Source organism: Bos javanicus, chromosome 8, assembly GCF_032452875.1.
Source record: "Bos javanicus breed banteng chromosome 8, ARS-OSU_banteng_1.0, whole genome shotgun sequence".
Lineage (NCBI taxonomy): Eukaryota > Metazoa > Chordata > Mammalia > Artiodactyla > Bovidae > Bos > Bos javanicus.
Genome location: NC_083875.1, coordinates 27,142,531 through 27,169,119, shown reverse-complemented (window position 1 = coordinate 27,169,119; position 26,589 = coordinate 27,142,531). Strand labels below are relative to the sequence as shown.

Here is a 26,589-nt window from a genome sequence, read left to right as displayed (position 1 = left end):
GCCCTTGGGAAGCACCAGTTTGTAGTTGACAGACCTTTTTATTGTTCTTCAATATAGTGAGAAATAGAATTAGCACAGTTAGTTCAATTAACTTAGTTTAGATAGATGAAAATGCCTTTACTCATTTTCAATAAAATATGAAATTTCTGATTGAGAAAAATAATATATAGTTTTTGAAATTCACTTTCAAAACATCATGGCATTTAAGCATTCCAATTTAATGACAGCTGAGAAAAACTAGTGTGAAACCTGTATGCCATAAAGTATATCCATCCTCCCCTTCATACATGGCAACACCACCATCTGGAAAAGCTAGATCTACTTGTATTTAGCCAAATACCAAGATAATATTGCTGTGATTTTGACTTTTCTGTTTCCTTCTGAATATTAGGTATGTTGTCAAGTATTATCATTTTAATTTTAGTACCTAACCAATGAATAATAATTAAAGAACTTTCGTAGAGTCAGAGTATGGGCTTCTTTTATTTGACTTCCCTGGTGGCTCAGAGGATAAAGTGTCTGCCTGCAACATGGGAGACTGGGGTTCGATCCCTGGGTCGGGAATATCCCCTGGAGAAGGAAATGGCAACTCACTCCAGTATTCTTGCCTGGAGAATCCCATGGATGGAGGAGCCTGGTAGGCTCTAGTCCAGGGGGTCGTCGCAAAGAGTCGGACATGACTGAGCGACTTCATTTTCACTTTCTTTCTTTCACAAGTGACGTCTTTCTATAAATATTGGGAAAGCAGTATTTTGAGTTTGCTACATTTTTACTTATTGTCAACAGAAAAAAGTTATGACGTTTTACAGGGGAGATAAAACTCTCAGAAATGAGATAAAGAACCAGTGCTCACTCATAATTAAGGGTCCTCCTTTGATTTATTTTGCTCTTAGAATAATTCATTGAGACCCATTTTTGTTTCAACTGATGATTTTCTGCTGTGCAGTGTGTTAGGTACTGCGAAGTTTTCAGACAAAGTTGCATGTGATATATGAATTTTATAATCAGATAAGCAAAAGTTCTCAGCAGTTTTACTCATCAAGTAGCTAGTTCCAGGGAGTCCAACAGATGGTGTGTTTCATTAAGAATGCAGTGGAAATCTAGTAACTTCCATCTAGGGTGAGCATTCAAGATGAAGATGGAGAAGGTGAAAGTTGGATTAGCATCTTAGGTACTTGGCAGGATTTGAAAATTAGAAAAGAGAAATAAAATAGGTCCAGGTACAAGGCAAAAGGAATTAACACAGCATATTTGGTGGCTGGTATGAAAATCTGGCTTTGTATAATGAATAATGAGACAAAGCTAAACAAAAATAGGGACATCAGACAGTAAATAACTTTGCAGGTGTGTGGAGTGTGAATGAATTTGGTCTTAAGTCTATTGAATTTCGCTGATGGTGTGATTTTCAAGGAGACGTTTATAAAAGGCTGTTGGAGATAAGGTAGTTGGATATTCACTGTTTGATTGAAGTGCAATATAGGGAAGTATCAGAGCTGCAGTTAGAGGGTGGAGTGTCTTTTACCTGCTGCTGTTGCTGCTGCTAAGTCGCTTCAGTCGTGTCCGACTCTGTGGTGATAATTCATGCAGGGGAGGATGAGTCATTGTTGGAGAGCCTGCAGCATCCTCATCCTTTGGGCTGAGAACAGTGGTCATTTATTTAAGCTGCCTCCTGCTTCTGGTTCCCTTATTTTTCTTATTTGGCATATAGAAAAAATAGTGTGAGACAACACGACTCCAGACTCAGAATTAAGACTTTTAATTTAAAATGTGAGTTGATTATATTATTTATTTTCTTTCTTTGAAGAGTTATACCTTCTGAAAAACCATCCCTGAGTGAAATGATCAGTCCTGTTTGCCTTACTTTATGCCTCCTTTCAGTCTTTTTAACATTAACATTTACAAAATTGCACTGTAGTTCAGTTCACAAATCTTTACTGAGTGTATCTTGTGATGAATACAATGAAGAATAACTTAGAGGAAGATGAGATTTTTTGGTTTGGTTGGAATATATATGGAGAGTGTAATAGAAAATAAAAGATTAGAAGCACAAATTCTCAGTGTTGTGCTAGGCGAGTACGCTGGGAGATTTTGAACAGGAGAGTTGTTTTTAGATGCTACAGATGGGCATATTGACTCATTTATACTGTTTTGGTTGATTCAAATAACTTTTGCTAATGTTTATTTGAATAGGGGATCAATTTCTCAAAAAGCGAGTATACTAGCTAAAGTATACTAAACAATATCGGAAAATACTCAATAATATGAAATCTTTTTAGGAACCACCTCACTGGAATATAGTAGAGCAAAACTATTCTTAAGTAAATGGTACTAGGTAAGGAAAACAAAAGCTATATTAGTGTCTCAGGGTAAAGATTCTGCCTGCAATATAGGATACCCAGGTTTGATCCCTGGATTGGGAATATCACCCAGAGAAAGAAATGGCAACCCACTCCAGTATTTTTGTATGGGAAATCCCATGGGCAGAGGAGGCTGGTGGGCTATAGTCACAAGAGTTGGACATGACTTAGTGACTAAACCACCACCAAGGAAAACAAAACTCATTGTTGGCCAAATGAGCTCAGGGATCCTGTCTTCCTCACCTGACTCACATACACAAAAGCAATAGAAGTTTTAGTAATGTTATTTAAAGAACAGGAGGAGAAAATATTTGGCATACTCCTAAGGAATGAGAATATGGCTATTTAGCACATTGTTTAATTCAGTGCCTTGGTATATTTAGATCCTTTGTGACTTGGGGAAAAAAATAGCCCAGAGAACAATGTAGATGTCATTTTGAATATTCTTTCTTTTGCCATGAATCAAATCAGATAAGAAATTTATATCAACCAAACAATCAGACCAAGACCAGTATCTGTTAGCCTCATTCAATATATTTGGTGAACAGTTTCTCTTATAGCATCTCAAACGTCAGCTTTTGTGGAGAATAGATTCATATTTTCTCTTTTTTCCTTCCTCTCTGTCCCCTTCCCCTCCCTTTCTCTCTCTCCTCATCCCTCTCTCTCCCCACCGTCTCTCTCTCTCTCTCACACACACACACTCTTTCTCTCTCTCTCTCTCTCACACACACACACTCATACACATAGAGTGCTTAAGCCACATAGTTAAAGTCAGTGGTCTGATGGACTGATGAGTTGTGCTTTGTGTGAGTTACTAGGACTAGTTCTGAATTACTAATGGCCAGTTGATCCTATTTGGTATTCCTATAATACAGTGAGCCACTCTGGTGCTAACCTATTGATGGATATAAAAAAGAAGGAAATTAAAATTACTTTCAGTTGAGCAATATGGGTTGAAAGTATAATATAAGCTCTTGTGGTTTTGATGAAGGTCCTATTTTATTGCTTAGATATGATAAAAATGTGATTAACCAAGGTTACCAGGATTTTCTGTTACTATAAATGGAGATGTTTTTCAGCTACTTGGTTTTTGTGACAATTTTTCAAATGAAAATTAAACATCTCATTCATGGATCATGGGAGGAATATATCTATAATGATTCTCTTTAACCAAAATAGGGCCTTGGCCTGACATTGCAGACAATCAGGTAGAACTGAGACAGTTAAGTTGGGAGTATGAGGCTTATATTTCTTTATTGCATAGGAATTCAATAAGATTATAGAGTTTCCCAGCCCAAATTTAACAGATAACCACATACATCAAGAATAAGACACAAGAGGGGCTTAAATATGAGCTGAAATTGCCATCACTGAGCAAAGTGAAAGGGAGGGAATCTGTAAAAGTCAGAGTAAAATTTGTTTGCTGATAAGGAAAATTTGATAATAATAACCTTTAAGTTCCCTTCTATTCCTAATTTTCTATGACTTAAACTTGAACATGAAGGTTAAGTAATTGACACTTGGAATTCCACTGCTGCTGCTGCTGCTAAGTCACTTCAGTCATGTCCGACTCTGTGCGACCCCATAGATGGCAGCCCACCAGGCTCTGCCATCTCTGGCATTCTCCAGGCAAGAACACTGGAGTGGGTTGCCATTTCCTTCTCTGTAGAATTCCACTAGGAGGTTCTAAACTGAGTTCTAAGACCTTTCCATCTCTTTCTGGCTTGGTAACATCTTTAAGAATGTAGGCAAAAACTGACTGCTGTGCCAGATCAGTTGATACAGGCTTTTATTTGGTTGATAGTGATGCAACACAAAGCCTAGATCTGTGCTGCTGCTGCTGCTGCTGCTAAGTCGCTTCAGTCGTGTCCGACTCTGTGTGACCCCATAGACGGAAGCTGATCTTGTTGAAATAATTGATAGCCACCACCACTTAGGAAACAAGTTAAGTGAGAGGGCTGATGTCAAGGACTGAGGGTTAAAATGGTGAATCGAACTCTGGCCATCTGGCCATTTGATCCAAAGAACTTTAGGCTGAAATGTCCAGCACCATGGACAGCTCTTCAGTACTGTGGTGTGAATGCAAAGCCACCTAGGGTTTACTTGTGGAAATTGCCTTCCAGGCAATTGTTTTTAATTTATGCAAGCCTCATAAAAAAGTTTATTTACGCAAGTCTCAGTTTTCTGATGGACAAGGCAATGGCAACCCACTCCAGTACTCTTGCCTGGAAAATCCCATGGACGGAGGAGCCTGGTAGGCTGCAGTCCATGGGGTCGAGAAGAGTCGGACATGACTGAGCGACTTCACTTTCACTTTTCACTTTCATGCATTGGAGAAGGAAATGACAACCCACTCCAGTGTTCTTGCCTGGAGAATCCTAGGGACGGGGGAGCCTGGTGGGCTGCCATCTATGGGGTCACACAGAGTCGGACACGACTGAAGTGACTTAGCAGCAGCAGTTTTCTGAAAATGGTTAGATTCTTCTTAAGGTATTAAATAGTAGTTAAAGAAACTGATAGAAAAGACCAGGATTTTTAAGCAGACCAGGGAAGCCTAGCAGATGCAGTTTATTGGTGAGAGAAGGGAACTAGGATATATTGCATGTCTTATAGGTTCAGACAGGAGTTCTTATATTTTATACCATTTAATTTGCATAACAACACGGTGTGCCATGGCAGTCCATGCCATGATCTTTCATCACAGCATATTCCTTCTGTTACTGCTGCTGAGGTGAAATCTGGGCCAGAGTGGTGAAAGAATTTAGGCTCTTGATTTTCCCAAGAGTGATCTCTTCTAAAGCTCTTCCTGGTGGCAGAACACAGGAGTTAAAGAAGGGGAATGTAAGCACTATACCTCAGCCCCCAATAAGGGGATATCAGAGCTTCCAAGGCAAGAAAGTGAGCCATGTATCCCAGAGCCCTTTTAGAAGGAGGTAAACCAAGCTTACTTGGATGACCCAGTTGTTACTAAGGTTGCTGCAGGTCTGACCATGGTGGGGATATTCTGCAAAGACCCTCAACACAGTGGCTATTAAAGGAAATGAAAACTTATACTTTAATATGTGTATGTGGTAACTTTATGTAGCACAGTGACATCTTAGTAAAAAGCATCTAACTACCTTTACAGTTATTTTAAGAGGAATGACATTCTGGTGTCATTAGCATTTAATATTTCCTGTTTTTAATGAAAGTGAAATATTTTTCTTGTGATTCCTTTGTAATTTTTATTCGACTTAATTTGATCTTTATTTCAAAACAGAATAGAATATCTAATTTTTTAATAAGCGTGAATTCTACAAGTAGAAAATGTACATTTGCATATGTAAACTGATGAACATAGAACGTATGATAATGGGAATTGACTGGGTAGCAAAGAAATACCCTCAACATCTTTACACACAATTTATCTTATGTATATAAGGGCATGGACAACTACAGGGAGATTTATAAGATAACTATTTAAGTCCCTTTATCTGAAGATCAGTTAGGCTGGTATTTTTCATACCAGTTTGATAGATGCTTGTGATTATCTGTTCAACAGCCCATTGAAAAATAGGTTGAAGATGCAGTAATTTTCTACCTAGGTAGCATTTTAGATCCATTATCAGAGGGAAATGATTATTGTATGATGCTATTGTCCCTTGGAATTTTCAAAAGGAAAATGTTAGTGCTTTGACAGTTGTATGATGATGTATATAATAGAAAGAGCACTAGAGTTGAAATCAGAAGACACAGCTTTGAATTCCTGCTTCAGTATCTACCAGGTGCGTGGATTTTGGTAAATTATCTGTATCCTCTGATACACAGTTGCCTCCTGTGAAAATGGAACCGCCTACCCATGTCAGAGAATAGTTGCGATGTTATATTAGGTGATATTTGTCAAAGCACTTACAACTCGTGACACATATTTTTAAAAGAAAATTTATTTGTAATAATTCCTCTTTTTTTTTTTTTTTGGTTATTTTCTACAGAAAGTGAGTGAGAAGGTTGGAGGAGCTGAAGGAACCAAGCTAGATGATGACTTCAAAGAGATGGAGAGGGTGAGTCTTCATCACTTAGATTCCCTTGACATAAAATCTCCCAGCATACTAAGTGGAGAATCGAGAAAGGAAAGGGGAAGCTGTTCTCCACGGGCACCTGAGAATGCAAAAGTTACTCCTAAAAGTACTCTCTTTGTAATGTATATTGTAAAACAGAAGATGTAAATTGCCTTTTTTTTTTTTTTCTTTTTTCACTATCCTGAGAACAAAGCCTCCATGAAGGTGAAATGTCATAATGGATTTTATCATCACTTTTCCAAATAGGGACAATATGGAGCTGGTGTTTGAATTGGACTGGGCTGGTACGAAAAGAAGAGAAGGTGGGGAATGATGTATCAGATGTTTTGGGGAGAGTTGCAGTCACTCTCTAGCTTTCGAGAACTTCCCTGAGGGGACTGTGCCAGCACGAGTCAGCGGGTGCAGTGAATGTAGTTGTGAGCCTGTCTGCTCTTGGCCTGAGTTCCACTTACACTGCTTGTTACGCAAGTCTGGGTATTGCTCTGGGCCTCTGTAATCTCATAAATGTAAAAGGAGAATACACGTTCATTCTTCAGAGATTTATTAAGGATGAAAAATAATATAAATCATATAACATTCTTTCTTAAAAGAGCAGATTCTCAACAAGTGAGAGTGGAGGTGGTGAACAAAATACATGTTTTCATTTTTCTTGTGACAGATGCCATGTTTTCCCTTTTGCTTTTCTTTCATTTTGAGACGGTTCATTGAAAGAGATACATAGGCTTACGATGGAGAATGGATATTACATCATGCAATTAATTATTTTAGATGTTAAATTGTGAATGAGTAAAGGATCTGGGAATCCAAACCATGTACTTGAACAGGGAGAATGTCAAAAGCCCATGATACCCAGAAACCACATTTTTTACTTAGTCTATCTCAGTTCTAGTGGGCCACCTCAGTTTTGCTATTAATATTTTTGCTGTCTGCATGAAGGATCAAGCAGAAAATTCCTAGATGCTTTCTGCCCTGTCTTTTTCAGTTTTTGTTCTGAAGAGTTCACTGATGAACAAAGCAAATTTTTGTTTTGTACCTCCTTTGAGGCAGGCTTGTGGGATACATTAGTAAACAGGATAGATAAGGTTCCTGACTGAATTAAATTCATAATCTAGTGGGGAAAACACACTTTAGACAATTACTGTCCAGTGTGGCAAGGGTAATGAAACATGGCACTAGAGAAGCTTGGAATGGAGGAAACTCACCCACATAGGGTGGTCAGGGAAGACTTTCCTGATATTTAAGAATATAAAGAACAAGCTAGAGTAAGCAGAGCCCAATGTGTTTCTAGTAAAGGAAACAGCAAGAGAGGACCAGACGTATTGGAGTTCCTGAAGAAAAGATGAGTGGCCCAGAGACTGGAATCTTGTGAAATAGACTATTCAGTGTTTAGATAAAGCAGCCAAATAGCTGGTATTTCTGGCCAAGTTTTTGAGGTGGACCTCACTGATAGACAGAGATCTGATAGACAGAGCGCCTGATGAACTATGGACGGAGGTTCGTAACATTGTATAGGAGACAGGAATCAAGACCATCCCCGTGGAAAAGAAATGCAAAAAAGCAAAATGGCTGTCTGAGGAGGCCTTACAAATAGCTGTGAAAAGAAGAGAAGTAAAAAGCAAAGGAGAAAAGGAAAGATATAAGCATCTGAATGCAGAGTTCCAAAGAATAGCAAGGAGAGATAAGCCTTCCTCCATGATCAATGCAAAGAAATAGAGGAAAACAACAGAATGGGAAAGACTAGAGATCTCTTCAAGAAAATTAGAGATACCAAGGGAACATTTCATGCAAAGATGGGCTCGATAAAGGATAGAAATGGTATGGACCTAACAGAAGCAGAAGGTATTAAGAAGAGGTGGCAAGAATACACAGAAAAACTATACAAAAAAGATCTTCACGACCCAGATAATCACGATGGTGTGATCACTCACCTAGAGCCAGACATCTTAGAATGTGAAGTCAAGTGGGCCTTAGGAAGCATTACTATGAACAAAGTTAGTGGAGGTGATGGAATTCCAGTTGAACTATTTCAAATCCTGAAAGATGATGCTGTGGAAGTGGTGCACTCAGTCTGCCAGCAAATTTGGAAAACTCAGCAGTGGCCACAGACTGGAAAAGGTCAGTTTTCATTCCAATCCCAAAGAAAGGCAATCCCAAAGAATGCTCAAACTACCGCCCAGTTGCACTCATTTCACACGCTAGTAAAGTAATGCTCAAAATTCTCCAAGCCAGGCTTCAGCAATATGTGAACCACAAACTTCCAGTTCAAGCTGGTTTTAGAAAGGGCAGAGGAACCAGAGACCAAATTGCCAGCATTTGCTGGATCATGGAAAAAGCAAGAGAGTTCCAGAAAAACATCTATTTCTGCTTTATTGACTATGCCAAAGCCTTTGACTGTGTGGATCACAATCAACTGTGGAAAATTTTGAAAGAGATGGGAATACCGGACCACCTGACTTGCCTCTTGAGAAACTTGTATGCAGGTCAGGAAGCAACGATTAGAACTGGACATGGAACAACAGACTGGTTCCAAATAGGAAAAGGAGTATGTCAAGGCTGTATATTGTCACCCTGCTTATTTAACTTATATGCAGAGTACATCATGAGAAACGCTGGACTGGAGGAAGCACACGCTGGAATCAAGATTGCTGGGAGAAATATCAATAACCCCAGATATGCAGATGACACCACCCTTATGGCAGAAAGTGAAGAGGAACTCAAAAGCCTCTTGATGAAAGTGAAAGAGGAGAGTCAAAAAGTTGGCTTAAAGCTCAACATTCAGAAAACTAAGATCATGGCATCTGGTCCCATCACTTCATGGGAAATAGATGGGGAAACAGTAGAAACAGTGTCAGACTTTATTTTTTGGGGGCTCCAAAATCACTGCAGATGGTGACTGCAGCCATGAAATTAAAAGATGCTTACTCCTTGGAAGCAAAGTTGTGACCAACCTAGATAGCATATTGAAAAGCAGAGATACTATTTTGCCAACAAAGTTCCGTCTAGTCAAGGCTATGGTTTTTCCAGTGGTCATATATGGATGTAAGAGTTGGACTGTGAAGAAGGCTGAGTGCCAAATAATTGATGCTTTTGAGCTGTGGTGTTGGAGAAGACTCTTGAGAGCCCCTTGGACTACAAGGAGATCCAACCAGTCCATCCTAAAGGAGATCAGTCCTGGGTGTTCATTAGAAGGACTGATGGCTGAAGCTGAAACTCCAATACTTGGGCCACCTGATGCAAAGAGTTGACTCATTGGAAAAGACCCTGATGCTGGGAGGGATTAGGGGAAGGAGGAGAAGGGGACGACAGAGGATGAGATGGCTGGATGGCATCACCAACTCGATGGACATGAGTTTGGGTGAACTCTGGGAGTTGTTGATGGACAGGAAGACCTGGTGTGCTGTGATTCATGTCCAACGCAGAGTTGGACATGACTGAGCGACTGAACTGAACTGAGCTCACTGATAGAATAAGGATCCTCACTGATAGGAGATTTAATATGAGAGTCCTGAGCCTGACCTGAAGTCTGGGAAGCCAGCCTTTTATGCTGAATGCCTGACAGCCACTTGCTTCCATTGGACTGAAGTCTGCAATGGTCTCTATTTCTCATCTCTGGATGGTTTGAAATACCACCTAACCTTCAGCCAAAGCTAGGCCACTGCTGTTCATAGTTTTTGAAACAGAATTCTACCCATCCTTCTTTTACAGCATCTGGGGCTCTAGAATCTGACACACTTGCTCAGAATAACTTGGCTTTGACTCCTCCTTCCCCGTTTGTATTGGAGTTCCATCCCCATCTTTATGAGCAGCCCCATGGGTCTGTTGATTTGCACCAATCTTGTCTACACCCAGTCTTCCTTCATCCCCCTTATCCTCTCCCTCCCCTCCTCCCCTACCCTGGAGGGAATATATAATATGCCACTCGGTCAGAGCCCTGTCATTAGTGACAGGTTAGGCTGGTATTATATTTAGGAATTTAGGACTAAGGAATCAGAATTGGAGTCCTGCTTTCAGCCTCTGCCAGGACATAGGCAATAAGCCCAGTAGCCCACTGCCAAAGCTGAGACTAACTTTCTGTTTCTTAAAAATGAGACTAAAAAGAAGAAATTTGGAGAATAGACTTTATAACTGAATGACTAATTAGGGCTTTGAATCCATACCAATCTTGCAAAGTAATAGGAATAAAAGAACATCTTATAAATATTCTGCTTCAGACAAAGACCCACAGATGTCCCTCTAAGTCTGAAAAAGGAAAGTTAGTCGCTCAGTTGTGACCAACTCTTTGCAACCCCATGGACTGTAACTCACCAGGCTCCACTGTCCATGGAATTTTCCAGGCAAGGATATTGGAGTGGGTTGCCATTTGCTTCTCCAGGGGATCTTCCTAACCCAGGGATTGAACCCAGATCTCCTGCATAGCAGGCAGATTCTTTACTGTTTGAGCCACCAGATAACACCGATTTCTCCTATTTCCTAGAAAATAATGAGTTTCTGAAGTTTTTATTTCAAAATCTAAATATTTCTGTAATGAAGTTTTGTTGATTGAAGAACACACCTGTGGTTTTGTATTTGGACTTATACCTAGGTAAATTGAGAGATTTAGGTTTCAGTGAGATGTGGAAATTATTTAATTCCACTTTATTCCACTTATCCTTTGTCTTATCTGTGGTTCTGTGCCAAGTTTTGCACTCTCCACTCATGTTAAAATTCACATTAAAGGTAGAGACTTATGTGGTAATCAGAAAACACCTGGTTTAAATTTAGACTCCCAAACTGTGCCTTCTGTTAATGTGTTTATTACTCACAGACAGATTTTTACTCAGTGTTCCCAAGCCTGCAGAAGAATCACCTCTCCATGGTTGGTTTTCTGATCATCAAGCATTTAGAATAGAGAACCTTTGTTCAGCTGTGTTCTCAGGGGTGCAATTAGACAACAAAATGAGATAGATTAGAGGTTTGCATCAAGCAAGACTACTGGAAAGAGAACTGGTATTCCTAGTTTCCCAGCAACCCCACTGCTGGGCATACACACAGAGGAAACCAGAATTGAAAGAGACATGTGTACCCCAATGTTCATCGCAGCACTGTTTACAATAGCCAGGACATGGAAGCAACCTAGATGTCCATCAGCAGACAAATGGATGAGAAAGCTGTGGTACATATACACAATGGAATATTACTCAGCCATTAAAAAGAACACATTTGAATCAGTTCTAATGAGGTGGATAAAACTGGAGCCTATTATACAGAGTGAAGTAAGTTAGAAAAACACCGATACATATACTAACGTATATATATAGAATTTAGAAAGATGGTAACGATGACCCTATATGCAAGACACAAAAGACACACAGATGTATAGAACAGTCTTTTGGACTCTGTGGGAGAAGATAAGGGTAGGATGATTTGAGAGAATAGCATTGAAACATGTGTATTATCATATGTGAAACAGATCGCCAGTCCAGGTTTGATGCATGAGACAGGGTCTCAGGGCTGGTGCCCTGGGATGACCCTGAGGCATAGGATGGGGAGGGAGGTGGGAGGCGGGTTCAGGATGGAGAACACATGTACACTCATGGCAGATTCATGTCAATGTATGGCAAAAACCACTACAATATTATAATTAGCCTCCAATTAAAATAAATAAATACAATTTTTTTATAAAGCCACCCTGACCACTCTCCTGCTGAGATGCAGTAAAATTACCTGTGTACCTCTTAGCCCGTGTAGGCTTCCCCTCGAGGAGCTGACTGGGTGGAATCCTTCCACTGTACTGTCTCTGCAGGAACCCTGCTATCACCATTTCTGTTCTCTTCGTAGTTGCCTCACGTGGAATTGTTTCTTTGTGAGTTTTCAATAGTATCTGCTGCTTACAAGCTTCCTCAAACATTGTGTGGATTCCTCAAAAATCCACTGTGTGGATTTTTTTCTTTGAAAAGCTTCAGATTTTTTGGCAAGAGTGTTGCAGGAAGGAGAATGCCTTCCAAGGCCCAAGAGTGGGCTCTTGTCTAACACTCGGAAATGAATTGTCTGAGGAGACACACAAGCTGACAAAGCAAGAGACTTTATTGGGAAGGGGCAGCTGGGCAGAGAGAAGTAGAGATAGGGGAACCCAGGAGAACTTCTCTGCCATATGGCTTGCAATCTCAAGTTTTATGGTGATGAGTTTAGCTTTCAGATTATCTTTTGCCAGTCATTCTGACTCAGGGTCCTTCCTGGCAGTTCATGCATTGCTCAGCCAAGATGGATGCCAGTGAGAAGGATTCTGGGAGGTGGTAGGACCACCTTTTGATCTTTCCCAAATTCTTCTGGTTGGTGGTGGCTTGTTAGATCTGTGTCCCTTACAGAGGACCTCCTGTCGTGTAAAATAATGCATGCAAATTGTTACTGTAGTGCCTGGCCAAGGTGAGTGGTTTCAGTCAATGTGCTTCCCCTAACAACAGGGAATACTGGAATTTAAGGGACCTCTGGTTTCCTCACAGATTTACATCAGTTGATGCAGTGATTCTGTGTGTGTGTGATTATGTTCATTAATTCACAGGAAATATCTATAAATGCTTCCATGTGACAGGCATGCTGCTGGACACCAGGAATACAAAGATGATTAAGGTGCAGTTCCTGCCTTCAAGAAGCTTTCAGTTTTGATAGAAGAAATAGGCACAGAGCTGAGTGTCTTACAAGACATGATGCTTAGTGTTTTGGAAAGTATTTTCACGGAAGACCTAACTCAGACTGGGTAGATCCAGTGGAATGTTTCTAGAGGAGAGGGCACTTGAGCTCAATTCTGAAATTTTCTCTTGTTTCTGTGTACATGAGTTATGTAAAAGTCCAAACCAAGGAATACAGTGTCTCCTTTTTCAGCCTGAAAAGTATCATAGGAAATCCCTGCTGTTGAAACTGAGAGAATTAACTTAGGCAGGTTGATAAGGAGTCCAAGCCTAAGGTCCCTTTCAGAAGGAGGTGAACATTGTTTCTTTTTCACATTATTTTGCTTTAGACACATAGGTCTCTTAGCCAGCAGTATCTCTTGCTCAAGGACATGCTTTTTTTGAGCTCAGAATGTATGTTATGGGAGAAGGTCTGGGTAGAACTTCCACAGCCTTGAGCTCTGGAATAACCTGTTCCTTCTGGCTAATCTTGTGCCGATGTCATCCCAGGATGTATGTTATGGGAAAGGGTATGGGCAAAATTTTCACAGCCTTGAGGTATTTTTTCTGTTCTTAGCAACTAGCAGAAAAGTATATAATGTTCTGCTTAAACTAGCAAGGCAGGTACTCTCCTACCCCCTTCTGATGCCTATGTCAGAAGCTTTTTCTATCACTTTCACTTTAAATAAAAATCTACACAAAGCTCTGAGCGACTGACACTGTCTTTGGTCCTGGAGTTAAATCTGCTTTGGAGACCATGAATCTGGCAGCACCATTCACCATAAGCCATCATCTTTGGGGCTCATCCAGGATCCTGGGACAAGGTATAGCTATCACTATCATCTTGGGGGCTCATTCGGGATCCCAAGACAAAGTATGTCTATCATCTTGGGGTTAAGCTAAAACTATCATCTTGGGGGCTCATCTGAGATCCCAAGACAAGGTATCAGGATATCTTATCACTATCATCTTGGGGGCTTGTCTGGGATCCAAAGACAAAGTGTAGCTACCATCTTGGGGGCTAAGATAAAGCTATCAAAACCAGGAGTCCTCAAGTTGAAAGCATTGCTATAGACCATTTTAATGACAATGGAATTTATCTGAAGGGGCAGCCTCAAGTTTTTTTTCACTTTTTATTTTATATTGGAGTGCATGCTCAGTCACTTTAGTCATGTCTGATTCTGTGCAGCCCTATGGACTATAGCCTGCCAGCTCCTCTGTCCATGGGATTCTCCAAAGCAAGCATACTGGAGTGGGTTCCAAGGGATTGAACCCATGGCATCTTCTGCATCTCAGGAGAGTCTTTACTGCTGAGCCACTGGTGAAGCCCTTATATTGGAGTATAGCCAATTAACAATATTGTGATAGTTTTAGGTCAGTTGCACCCCACTCCAGTACTCTTGCCTGGAGAATCCCATGGACAGAGGAGCCTGGTAGGCTGCAGTCCATGGGATTGCTGAGGGTCGGACACGACTGAGAGACTTCACTTTCACTTAGGTCAACAGCAAAGAGATTCACTCAGCCATACATATAAGGGTAGCCTCAAGTTTGAAGACAAGCAGATTTGAGAAAGAATGGAGCAATTGTCATTCCTTATAAGAGTGAGAGAGTGTATTGTTTGCAGAGCATGCTGTGGAGATGCTCTATAGGAGAAGGTCCATGGCCATTATCTCCATATATAATTAGTTATTGGGTAGAGGGGGCTAGATCCTTCTATTAAACCCCACGTTATAGACTAGCATTGATGAGTAGAAGCTATAGGAAAACAGATTCAGGCTTAACAGAATAAAGAACTTACTGCTGTCAGAACTTTTTAAATAAAAAAGAGCCTTGGGAATTACTGAATTCTTCATCACTGCCCATGTTTAAACAGAGGCTAAACCCACAGTTCCCGTATTCCGTATGAAGCACACTAGTTGCCATCTCCTTTGAGTGGTGTGGCAAGTAATTTGTTACTAATAGTGTCATTTGGGGCTCCTTGGTGGCTCAGTTGTTAAAGGATCTGCCTGCAATACAGGAGACTGCCTGCAATGCAGGAGATGCAGGTTTGATCCCTGGGTCGGGAAGATCCTCTGGAGAAGGAAATGGTAACCCACACCAGTATTCTTGCCTGGGAAATCCCATGGACAGAGGAGTTTGGTGGGCTACAGTCCATGGGGTACAAGAGTTAGTCATGACTTAGTGACTAAACCACCACCAATAGTGTCATTTTTAATAATGTCCTTCTTACTTGGATTCCAGTGATAGATCTCAAGGGAAAGGAGTAGAGTCCCAGCAAGCATGCTCAGGGTTTTACACATCCCTGAGCATACCTGATGCTGGGAGGGATTGGGGGCAGGAGGAGAAGGGGACGACAGAGGATGAGATGGCTGGATGGTATCACTGACTCGATGGACCTGAGTCTGAGTGAACTCCAGGAGTTGGTGATGGACAGGGAGGCCTGGCGTGCTGCGATTCATGGGGTCGTGAAGAGTTGGACGTGACTGAGCGACTGAACTGAACTGAGCGTACCTGTCATATATGTGAATGTCTTCATGGTGGTGTTAAAGGAGAAGGTGTGGATTACTGTACTGAGACACTCATTCCCTGGTATAGAATTATAGGATGGATGGGACCCCCAAACACGATGAGCTTTAAAGATATTTTTCTGCTTATCCTGAAACAGCTTCTTCTCAATTAAGTGTTTTTCGTATATTCCCAAGCCAATGTTCATTAAAGGTAAATGCCTAAGAAGGTTAGCAAAACCAAAAAAAATACATTGAGGTAATCCTGGCCTAATGTGTTGTTTATTTATTTTTTTTTGTCAGCACACAGTTTATTAATCAGGCTTTCTGAATACATAAGGTAACTGCTGTAAAGCACAGCAGTCTGGAGAAGGTACACTAATTCTTCCAAGTCAGGAGGGAACTATTAAGACACCCCCTTAATGGACCAGCCTGCATCTCTCTGCCAGACAAACTTTCCCAGGATGCTGTTTTCATCAGGTTTCTGTGGCTTGTTTAGTTATGTGTTCTCCTTCAGGTCCTTAGTACTTTAAGTGGGTGTGTGTACATTCTTAATAGGTACATTTTCTTAACTTCAGTGACAGAAAAATTAAGAATTTGAAATACTTTCATGTTTCATATAATATTTTAACATTTCTTTTGTGTAAACACTGTAACTTACCCCATGTCCAAGTGGATGCCTGATTCATCTGTATATCACTACACCCACAATTCATCTATTGCTCACTAGACGCACAAACTGTGTTCCATTTTAAGGTGTCCATTTTTTTTTGTCCTTAAATTCTGCTACTGTGTCCCCTGTGACATCATCTGGTATAATGCTGTATAATCTGGTATAATGTTGTCTGATGGTATGAAGTCATATCTTTCAGTCCTTTTGTTAGTCCACAAAAAATGCTGCATTTTTCACCTATGCAGCCATTTGTGTTCAGGAAATGCTGACTGTTCCTTTTCCAATGGGGGCAGGTCATGTTCAGGTGCCTCAAAACAAAGGCCCCATCTAGTCAATCTGGTGCTTTTCAGTTCTCTTGTATCTTGTCTCTGAAGACTGAGGCAGCTAGTGGAATGATGGGCATCCATAGATTCAGCATGGCATGCCTTTGTGAAAGTACAATAGAACCTCAGCACAGGAGCAGCAAACATTTTCTGTACATACATTGGGCTTTGAGCCAGAGGGCATTTGTGGTCTCTTTTGTGGCTCCTCACCTCTGCTGCTGAAGAGGAAAAGCAACCACTGATGGTGCTTAAATGAAAGAGCATGGCTGCATTCCAATAAAATTTACTCAAGGACACTCAAATTTGAATTTCACATAGTTATTATATGCAGCAAAATAGTCTTCTTTTGAATTGTTCCAACTATTAAAAAAAAAATTGACAGATAACAGCCCAGATTTGGCCTGCTGGCCATAGTTTTCCAACCCTTGTTGCAGCATGAAGAAGGAAAATGTGATAGTGAGTAAGAGGGTTTAGGGAGTTCTTTCTCTCCCTACCCACAATTGTAAATTACAAGGCTGGATAGTGGAGGAGGAGGAACCTCCTAATGTATTGAGAGTTGCTAAAATCTTCGTATTGAAAAGACTGAAGTAAAAAGATCAGAGGAATATGTGCCTATGCTTTCACTTTCAGGAAAACAGTTGGCCAATTCAATCCTTCTGGCACTCTCCCTTAGAAACCTTAACCTTTGGAACTCTTTTCATTCCCATCATAACCACACAGATCATTTGAATACATTTGCCATCAGACGCCTTAAGCTCTGCCTTAGAGCCAGCAGAAAACATGTGTTTTCATCCTGTCACACAGGTAGCCTAGACTTTCAGCCTGTTTTTTGTTTTTTTTTTTTTTTCTTGCCCTCACCCTTTGACTTCATTTTCATGACATCGAGTGCATAGTGATTGGTTGGTAATACTTCCAAGACCTCTGTGTACAGCCACACAAGTCTTGCACTGTACAATTCCAGAGGACTTACTGCAGAATAAAATACTACTTAGCCACATACTCAAATCTAAGATGTGTTAAAAACTCAAGTTAGCCAAAAGGATGTGGTACATATATACACATGGACAGGCATCTTTAAAATAGGAGTTTTTTATGGTAATTTGAGGCCATGATGACAGCATAAGAAAAAATTGTTTTCCTCTATTAATCACAGTAGTTACAAACTCTTTAAAACTCAGTAATCTGACTACCACTGAAGTGGAAATGATTGAATATTGAAAAACAAAGCTGAAAAATAAAATCTTCTGGTTATGGTTTGGTTTCTGATTATAAAAGAGAAGAAGGCTTTACCCTACCCATGAAAGGTTGACTTAATAGATATAGTAAGTTATGGAAAAATTTTGATTTGAGGACAGAGCCCTTCAACACAAAACAATGAAGTTCTCGTGAACTTAATTGATACCTGGTATTCTGCCATCAAAAAATCAATTCCTTTCATTCATACTTAATGTATTCTATGTGCTTACCTTGGATAGGAGGATGCACTCATTTTCAGTAGTCATTTACCCTGTAGACTGAACCATGCGAGTTGATAAGAAGAGAATTTCATGGAGGAGTGTAGAGAGGGCCTCCCTGCACCGGCTCTCCATGTGGGGAAAAGGATGCAACAGAGAGAGGGCATGGTGACCTGCTGAGTACAAATACCGACCGTTCAGAATTTCCCAAGGATGGACTGTAGGACCAAGATTTTTATTTACAATTAAGAGTTTAAGAACTTGCAATGTTCTTGGAAGTTAAATTAAAACTTTCTTTCTCTTACTTGAACAAAAAGTCTATGTTTCATTTTTCTTTCTTAGAGCAGTGAAACCTACCACCATGCCTGGCCCTCAGTTGACATCCAGTGAATGCCTCTGGGAAAAAGTAGGATTCATAATTCAACCTTTTTTCATTTTTTATTTTTAAAATTAATTTAATTAGAGGCTAATTACAATATTGTGGTGGGTTTTGTTATACATTGACATGAATCAGCCATGTGTCCCTCTGTCCCGAAAATCCTTCCCACTTCCCTCCCCATCCAGTCCCTCTGGATTTTCCCAGTGCACTGGCTTTGAGTGCTGTGCTTTGTGCCTTGAATTTGGACTGGTCATCTATTTCACATATGGTAATATGCATGCAATGCTATTCTTTCAAATCATCCCACCCTTGCCTTCTCCCACAGAATCCAAAAGTCTGTTCTTTATATCTGTGTTTCTTTTGCTGTCTTGCATATAGGGTCATCATTACCATCTTTCTAAATTCCATATATATGAGTTAATACACTGTATTGGTGTTTTTCTTTCTGACTTACTTCACTCTGTATAGTAGGCTCCAGTTTTATCCACCTCATTAGAACTGACTCAAATGTATTCTTTTCAATAGCTGAGTAATGTTCCATTGAGTATATGTACCACAGGTTTCTTATCCATTCATCTGCTGATGCACATCTAGGTTGCTTCCATGTCCTAGCTATTGTAAACAGTGCTGCGATGAACACTGGAGTACATGTGTCTCTTTCAATTCTGGTTTTCTCAGTGTGTTTGCCCAGCAGTGGGATTGCTGGGTTGTATGGCAGTTCTATTTCCAACTTTTTAAGGAATCTCCACACTGTTCTCCAGTGTTCTTGCCTGGAGAATCCCACGGACGGGGGAGCCTGGTGGCTGCTCTCTATGGGGTCACACAGAGTCGGACACGACTGAAGTGACTTAGCAGCAGCACACTGTTCTCCATAGTGGTTGTACTAGTTTGCATTCCCACCAACAGTGTAAGAGGACTCCCTTTTCTCTACACCCTCTCCAGCATTTATTGTTTGTAGACATTTTGATAGCAGCCATTCTGACCAGTGTGAGATGGTACCTCGTTGTGGTTTTGATTTGCATTTCTCTGATAATGAGTGATGTTGAACATCTTTTCATGTGTTTGTTAGCCATCTGTATGTCTTCTTTGGAGAAATGTCTGTTTAGTTCTTTGGCCCATATTTTGATTGGGTCTTTTATTTTTCTGGTATTGAGCTGCATGAGCTGCTTGTATATTTTTGAGATTCATTATCAGTTGCTTCATTTGCTATTATTTTCTCCCATTCTGAAGGCTGTCTTTTCACCTGCTTGTGGTTTACTTCATTGTGCAAAAGCTTTTAAGTTTAATTAGGTCCCATTTGTTTATTTCTGCTTTAATTTTCATCACTCTGGGAGGTGGGTCATAGAGGGTTTTGCTGTGATTTATGTCAGAGAGTGTTCTATGTTTTCCTCTAGAAGTTTTATAGTTTCTGGTCTTACATGTAGATATTTATTCCATTTTGAGTTAATTTTTGTGTTCAGTTCAGTTGCTCAGTCATGTCCAACTCTTTGTGACCCCATGGACCACAGCATGCCAGGCTTCCCTGTCCATCACCAACTCCCGGAGCTTACTCAAATTCATGTCCATCAAGCTAGTGGTGCCATCCAACCATCTTATCCTCTGCCATCCCCTTCTTCTCCCACCTTCAATCTTTCCCAGCATCAGGGTCTTTTCAAATGAGTCAGTTCTTTGCATCAGGTGGCCAAAGGATTGGAGGTTCAGCTTCAGTGTGTCAGTCCTTCCAATGAATATTGAGGACTGATTACCTTTAGGATTGACTGGTTGGATCTCCGTGCCATCCAAGGGACTCTCAAGAGTCTTCTGCAACACCACAGTTCAAAAGCATTAAGTCTTCAGCGCTCAACTTTCTTTATAGTCCAACTCTAACTTCCATACATGACTACTGGGAAAGCCATAGCTTTGACTAGACAGACCTTTGTTGGCAAAGTAATGTCTCTGATTTTTAATATGTTGTCTAGGTTGGTAATAGCCTTTCTTCCAAGGAGCAAGCGTCTTTTAATTTCATGGCTGCAGTCACCATCTGCAGTGATTTTGGAGCCCAAAAAGTAAAGTCTGTCACCATTTCCATTGTTTCCCCATCTATTTGCCATTATCTTAGTTTTCTGAATGTTGAGTTTTAAACCAACTTTTTCACTCTCCTCTTACACCTTCATCAAGAGCTTCTTTAGTTCTTCTTCACTTTTGTTTATGGTGTTAGAAAGTGTTCTAGTTTCATTCTTCATACTTGTCAAGTGGTTGACAAGTTTCCCCAGCACTACTTGTTAAAGAGATTGTCTTTTCTCCATTGTATATTTTTGCCTCCTTTGTCAAAGATAAGGTGTCCATAGGTGCATGGATTTATCTCTGGGCTTTATTTCTTGTTCCATTGATCTATTATTTATGTCACTGTGCCAGTACCATACTGTCTTTATGACTGTAGCTTTGTAGTACAGTCTGAAGTAAGACAGATTGATTCCTCCGTTTTCATTCTTCCTTCTCAAGATTGCTTTGGCTATTTGAGGTTTTTTGTGTTTCCATACAAATTGTGAAATTATTTGTTCTAGTTCTGTGAAAAACACCATTGGTAGTTTGATAGGGATTGCATTAAATCTATAGATTGCTTTGGGTAATATACTCATTTTCACTATATTGATTCTTCTGATCCATGAACATGGTATATTTCTTCATCTATTTGTGTTCTCTTTGATTTCTTTCATCAATGTTTTATAGTTTTCTATATATAGGTCTTGTTTCTTTAGGTAGATTTATTCCTAAGGATTTTATTCTTTTCATTGCAATGGTGAATGGGATTGTTTCCTTAATTTCTCTTTCTGTTTTCTCATTGTTAGTGTATAGGAATGCAAGGGATTTCTGTGTATTAATTTCATATCCTTCAACTTTGCTATATTCATTGATTAGCTCTAGTAATTTTCTGGTGGAGTCTTTAGGGTTTTCTATGTAGAGGAACATGTCATCTGCAATCAGTGAAAGTTTTACTTCCTCTTTTCCAATCTAGATTCCTTTCATTTCTTTTTCTTCTCTGATTGCTGTGGCTAAAACTTCCAAAACTATGTTGAATAGTAGTGGTGAGAGTGGGCACCCTTGTCTTGTTCCTGACTTTAGGGGAAATGCTTTCAATTTTTCACCATTGAGGATAATGTTTGTTGTGGGTTTATCATATATGGCTTTTGTTATGTTGAGGTATGTTCTTTCTATGCCTGCTTTCTGGAGAGTTTTTATCATACATGGGTGTTGAATTTTGTCAAAGGCTTTCTCTGCATCTATTGAAGTAATCATATGGTTTTTATCTTTCAGTGTGTTATTAAATTGATTGATTTATGAAGAGTGAAGAATCCTTGCATCCCTGGGATAAAGCCCACTTGGTCATGATGTATGAGTTTTTTAATATGTTGTTGGATTCCGTTTGCTAGAATTTTGTTGAGGATTTTTGCATCTATGTTCATCAGTGATATTGGCCTGTAGTTTTCTTTTTTTGTGGCATCTTTGTCTGGTTTTGGTATTAGGGTGATAGTGGCCTCATAGAATGAGTTTGGCAGTTTACCTTCCTCTGCAATTTTCTAGAAGAGTTTGAGTAAGATAAGTGTTAGCTCTTCTCTAAATTTTTGGTAGAATTCACCTGTGAAGCCATCTGGTCCTGGGCTTTTTCTTGTTGGAAGATTTTCTATTACAGTTTCAATTTCTGTGCTTGTGTTGGGTCTGTTAAGATTTTCTATTTGTTCCTGGTTCAGTTTTGGAAGGTTATACTTTTGTAAGAATTTGTCCATTTCTTCCAAGTTGTCCATTTTATTATCATATAGTCAAAAAGGAAATAAAAATACACATAGAAACAAATGAAAATGAAAACATGACAGTCCAAAACCTATGGGATTCAGTAAAAGCAGTGCTAAGAAGAAGATTCATAGCAATACAAGCTTACCTCAAGAAACAAGAGAAAAATCAAATAAATTACCTAACTTTACACCTAAAGCAACTAGAAAAAAGAGAAATGAAAAACTCCGAAGTTAGTAGAAGGAAAGAAATCATAAAAATCAGAGCAGAAATAAGTGAAAATGAAACAAAAAGACTACAGTAAAAATCAACAAAACTAAAAGCTGGTTCTTTGAGAAGATAAATAAAATAGACAAACCATTAGCCAGACTCATCAAGAGAAAAAAAAAAAAAGGAGAAGAGTCAAATCAACAAAATTAGAAATGAAAATGGAGAAATCATAACAGACAACAGAAATACAAAGGATCATAAGAGACTACTATTGACCGTATTTTTTTTTAATTTATGTTTATTTTATGCTGAATTTATTCCTGAGTCATGTGTTTTTCGTTCTTCAGTTTCTTCTGGGCCATCTTTTCCTTCTGTGTTACCTCCTCTTCAGGTTGAGGAGCAATTTGCTCTTTTCCAGTAGGGGTCATCTCAGTATGGCAGGGAGTTGTCGTGTAGGGATTAATCCATCCATTAGCTCTGAAAGTCCAGGCCCTATCTTTGATTCTCTTCACCTGGGATGTGCTCAGTGCCAGGGACTCTACCTCAAAACCCTTAACAGGGAGGGACATTGTTCCCTGAATTCTTAGGAAGGTGAGGCAAAAAAATCACTGTATTTTGGGTGATGGCCCGTGTCCAGCCCCACTCTTTGGCCTGGGCACATCAGCCAACTCCAGCACTGTAATGATGGAATGGAATGCATTGCTTCTGTAAAATGACATCCTTCAGAGACTTGGTGGCTGTTTGGATATGCATACCCTCCATGGCCTGGCCAGCTTCACCAGTGTTCTTAAAGATTTGAACCTCCAGATGAGCAAGATTCTGTGGGGTTTCCTGCACCAAGTGAATAGTGAACCATTCTCAGTGACCACCTCAGACAATGTACAGTGAAAGGTGGCTGTATTAGCCTTATTTTACCAGGAGATAATGAAGTAATTTTGAAACATATTTTCTAGCTTCCTCTCTGGCTAAATGGGCTTTCCAAATCTTAAAGGAACAAGCTGAATGCAAAGCCAATGATCTGGCTTTTTCTGACAGCTCTGTGAGCCCCTCACCTTCCACTGCAGGACTCATCATTGCTCTGTTGAACCATCAGTGGTTGTGTATATGCTCAAGCAAAAACTTTGTTTCTAAAGCTAATAATTTGTTTGATTTAGAAATTTGTTTTGTCATTTCAGAAAGTGGATGTCACCAGCAGGGCTGTGATGGAAATAATGACGAAAACAATTGAGTACCTTCAACCCAATCCAGGTAAGGGGTCATTTTCTACATTCATGGCATCCCTCCAGGGACCTTCTAGTTACTCTTTGGTACACATGCAAAGTTTGGTGCACTTCTGCATGCTTGGTTCTCCCTTCTGGAGGTCCAGTGTCTTCAGGTGGAACATTTTGACTGGGGAGGGAGGACTTTTTAAGGCTCACACTGACGTAACTGGAAGCTTCTGTGATAATTTATCTGAGTAGAGTGTAATTAACAATGTTGTGTGGACAGTGTGGGTGGCACATGATGTCAGGGTAGCTTCAAGCTGGTAATAACTGAACTTTCATGTGAAAGGGATTGTAAGGAAGAATTTTAGGGAGAATTTTTAGATAAACATAGTAAGGTACCAATGGTTGGAAAAAGTAGGAAAATTGAACAGCTTTTTTAAACTATAGAGGGTTTTTGTTCATACACACCACTGAAGTCTGTGGAGGGCTGTTCTTTGCCCTGATTTTTCTCCAAGCACTTTGTCAGTCAGCATTTGTTCTTGCTAACCTTAAGAGAAGGGAATTATAATAGAGATATTGGAGCTGTACCTTGAAAACAAGATCCAGGCAGACAAGGGGTGATCTCCCAGAGCACACAGTGTAGCAGAGCAAAGTAGCTTTATGTGATAGACCTCCTCACTACTCTTCCTGTAAAGCAGTTCCTAACTGCGGAGTATAGAAACTTGAAGCAAGGTTGAATATATTTAAATGAAGTGTATGAATATTGGGAAAACTGTTTACCTTGAAACTCGTTTCTTTGGGAGTTTCACGTTGAAATTTCTATATTTTTGATGGTGCTCAGGGAGGTGGTCCAGGCACTGTCAGCCCCAGTGTCTGGATACTGAGTACTAGTGGGTGAGAGAAAAGCAAAGGAAACACCTGAAATTAGAAGCGGTGGACCAGTACAGTCAGTGCTGACGGGCTTTCTACCACCTCTTGCTGCTGCCTGCAGCTTTCACTCAGCTTTCAGTGTTTTGAAGATGAACAAATTATGGGAATAACATTCTCAATGGTTTTTAAACTATATCAGAGCTGAGATTATTTGAGAAAGAAAAATACAGAAGTAAATGAAAAGCCATGAAAATATAGAAGTAAATAAAACACTATGGCATTTAACAGATAATGGACCAAATGGTTGGCAAATTAGGTAATGAATAACAAAAATGAAGTTTCTCATTTTTACCTGGAGTCTTTGTCATGCCCTCTGTATTCACAGAGTTGCAGGGACTCTCTTAGATGTCACATGTTCCTTAGTATTTAAACAGCTGTGATGTAGGTCAGTTCTGAAATGAGAATTGCTTGCCCTGTCTTACCAAAGAAGTCATTGTTTAGGGCAGGGTGTTTTTTGTCTTTATCTTTGAATAGGACCTCAAAGTGTCCTCTCATTTCCCAGGATTTACACATAAATGGTGCTAAGATTACTTGATCTTACTGTTGTTGTATTAAGATTAAATATAAGCAAGAGGAGGGAAAATATAGTATTTATTCAGCATTAGTGCATTTTCAATATGTTGCTAGTTATATACATTGTCTTCTCTGTAATTTTCTGATATAAAAAGCAAACACAGTTGAATGATTCAAATGTAGGAAAGAGGCTAAAAAATCCATAAACACAGATCCTTAGTCTGTTTTCCTGGGTATAGTGGAATTTGGTGTAGGGAGGTGTGCTGTACTGAATAGGATGTTCCTCAAAATCCAAGGTAACCCAGAATCTCCAAATGTGACTTTATTTGAAAATAGCATATTTTGAGATAGAATCAGTTAATTATCTTGAGATGAACTCATTCTTGAGTTATAGTGAGCCCTAAATCCAACAACTGGTGTCCTTATAAGAAGAAGAAAAAAAACCAGAGAGACACAAGACCGAAGGCCCTATGAAGACGGAGGTCAAGATTATCAAGTGATGTCAGGAGCCACCAGAGTTGGCAGTGGTGAGGAAGGGGTCTCCCAGAGAGCCTCAGAAAGAACCAGCCATACTCACACCTTGATTTGAAGCTTTTTGAAGTGTGAGAAAGTAAATTTCTGTCATTTTAAGCCACACAGCTTGTGGCAGTTTGTTATGACAGGCCTAGAAAACTGATTTAGTAGGCTAGCCAGACTTTCTTCAGGAAAAAACAAGGGCCAGAGAACTTAAGAAACTTTACCAAAGTCACACACCCAGGAAGGGATGTAACCAGGGCTGGAACCCAGGTCTGACTGCTCCCTGAGCCCAGGAACTTTCCATTGCACAGTCTTGCTTCTGAGAAGAATGAGTTCTTTGTCTAGATGCAGAGGGTCTTTTAGTTTCAAAGTGGATATGACAGAAATCCAGAAAGGGAACCCACTGTGGGGTTGAGGCTTATTTTTATTTTAATAAAAAAGATAACAGGAAGAGGTAATTGGGGGAGATTTGAATTTTTAGAAATGATTTATTTTTAACAGAATCTTGAATGTGCTTGTTATCTACCAACATATTGCTTTTATGGCTATTTAAAAATAGAATGAACATCTGACACCAAGGAAGACAATTAAGGTCATCACCAGGCAATCGCAAGTTGATACAAGTGTCATCTAGAAGGGTCCAGAGCAAAACAAAATTCCATATGCCCATTCTATAGAATTTAATGTGTTTAATTGGCTTATAAGAGATATGACTTAGTTCCTCCACGAATTTCTTGCCCTGAGAGCAGACCTTAGCTGGAGCTCCTGGACAAGGGGACTGATCTTGTACACTTGTTCAGACCCAGTGTCCTTGCAAAGAGGACACAAGAATGCAGCCACCACCACAGGTCCCCAGTGCTTGGGCACAGAAGAGCAGAACATTCCCAAACTTGTGCTGTTGAATGAATGCTTTGAGCACTCAGCCTCTCTGTGACCCCAGAAATTGGGTCACTGGATCTCATGTGGATCACTGGCTTCTGGTCTTGAATAAGAACGATTAGGTTGGGGTCAGGAGAGAGGGCTTATGCAAAGTAACAGGTTTACCTGCACAGGCC

General features: G+C 39.9%; 1 protein-coding gene across 2 annotated transcripts in view; it reads left to right on the top strand.

Moving 5' to 3' along the window:
- SH3GL2 (SH3 domain containing GRB2 like 2, endophilin A1) overlaps positions 1 to 26,589 on the top strand; it is a 225,754-nt gene that overhangs the window by 159,629 nt on the left and 39,536 nt on the right. For both annotated transcript variants that reach the window (XM_061425216.1, XM_061425217.1), the window contains exons 2-3: positions 6,329 to 6,397; positions 23,546 to 23,618. In XM_061425216.1, the coding sequence (XP_061281200.1) occupies positions 6,329 to 6,397; positions 23,546 to 23,618 (142 nt within the window). The remainder of the gene's footprint in view (positions 1 to 6,328; positions 6,398 to 23,545; positions 23,619 to 26,589) is intronic.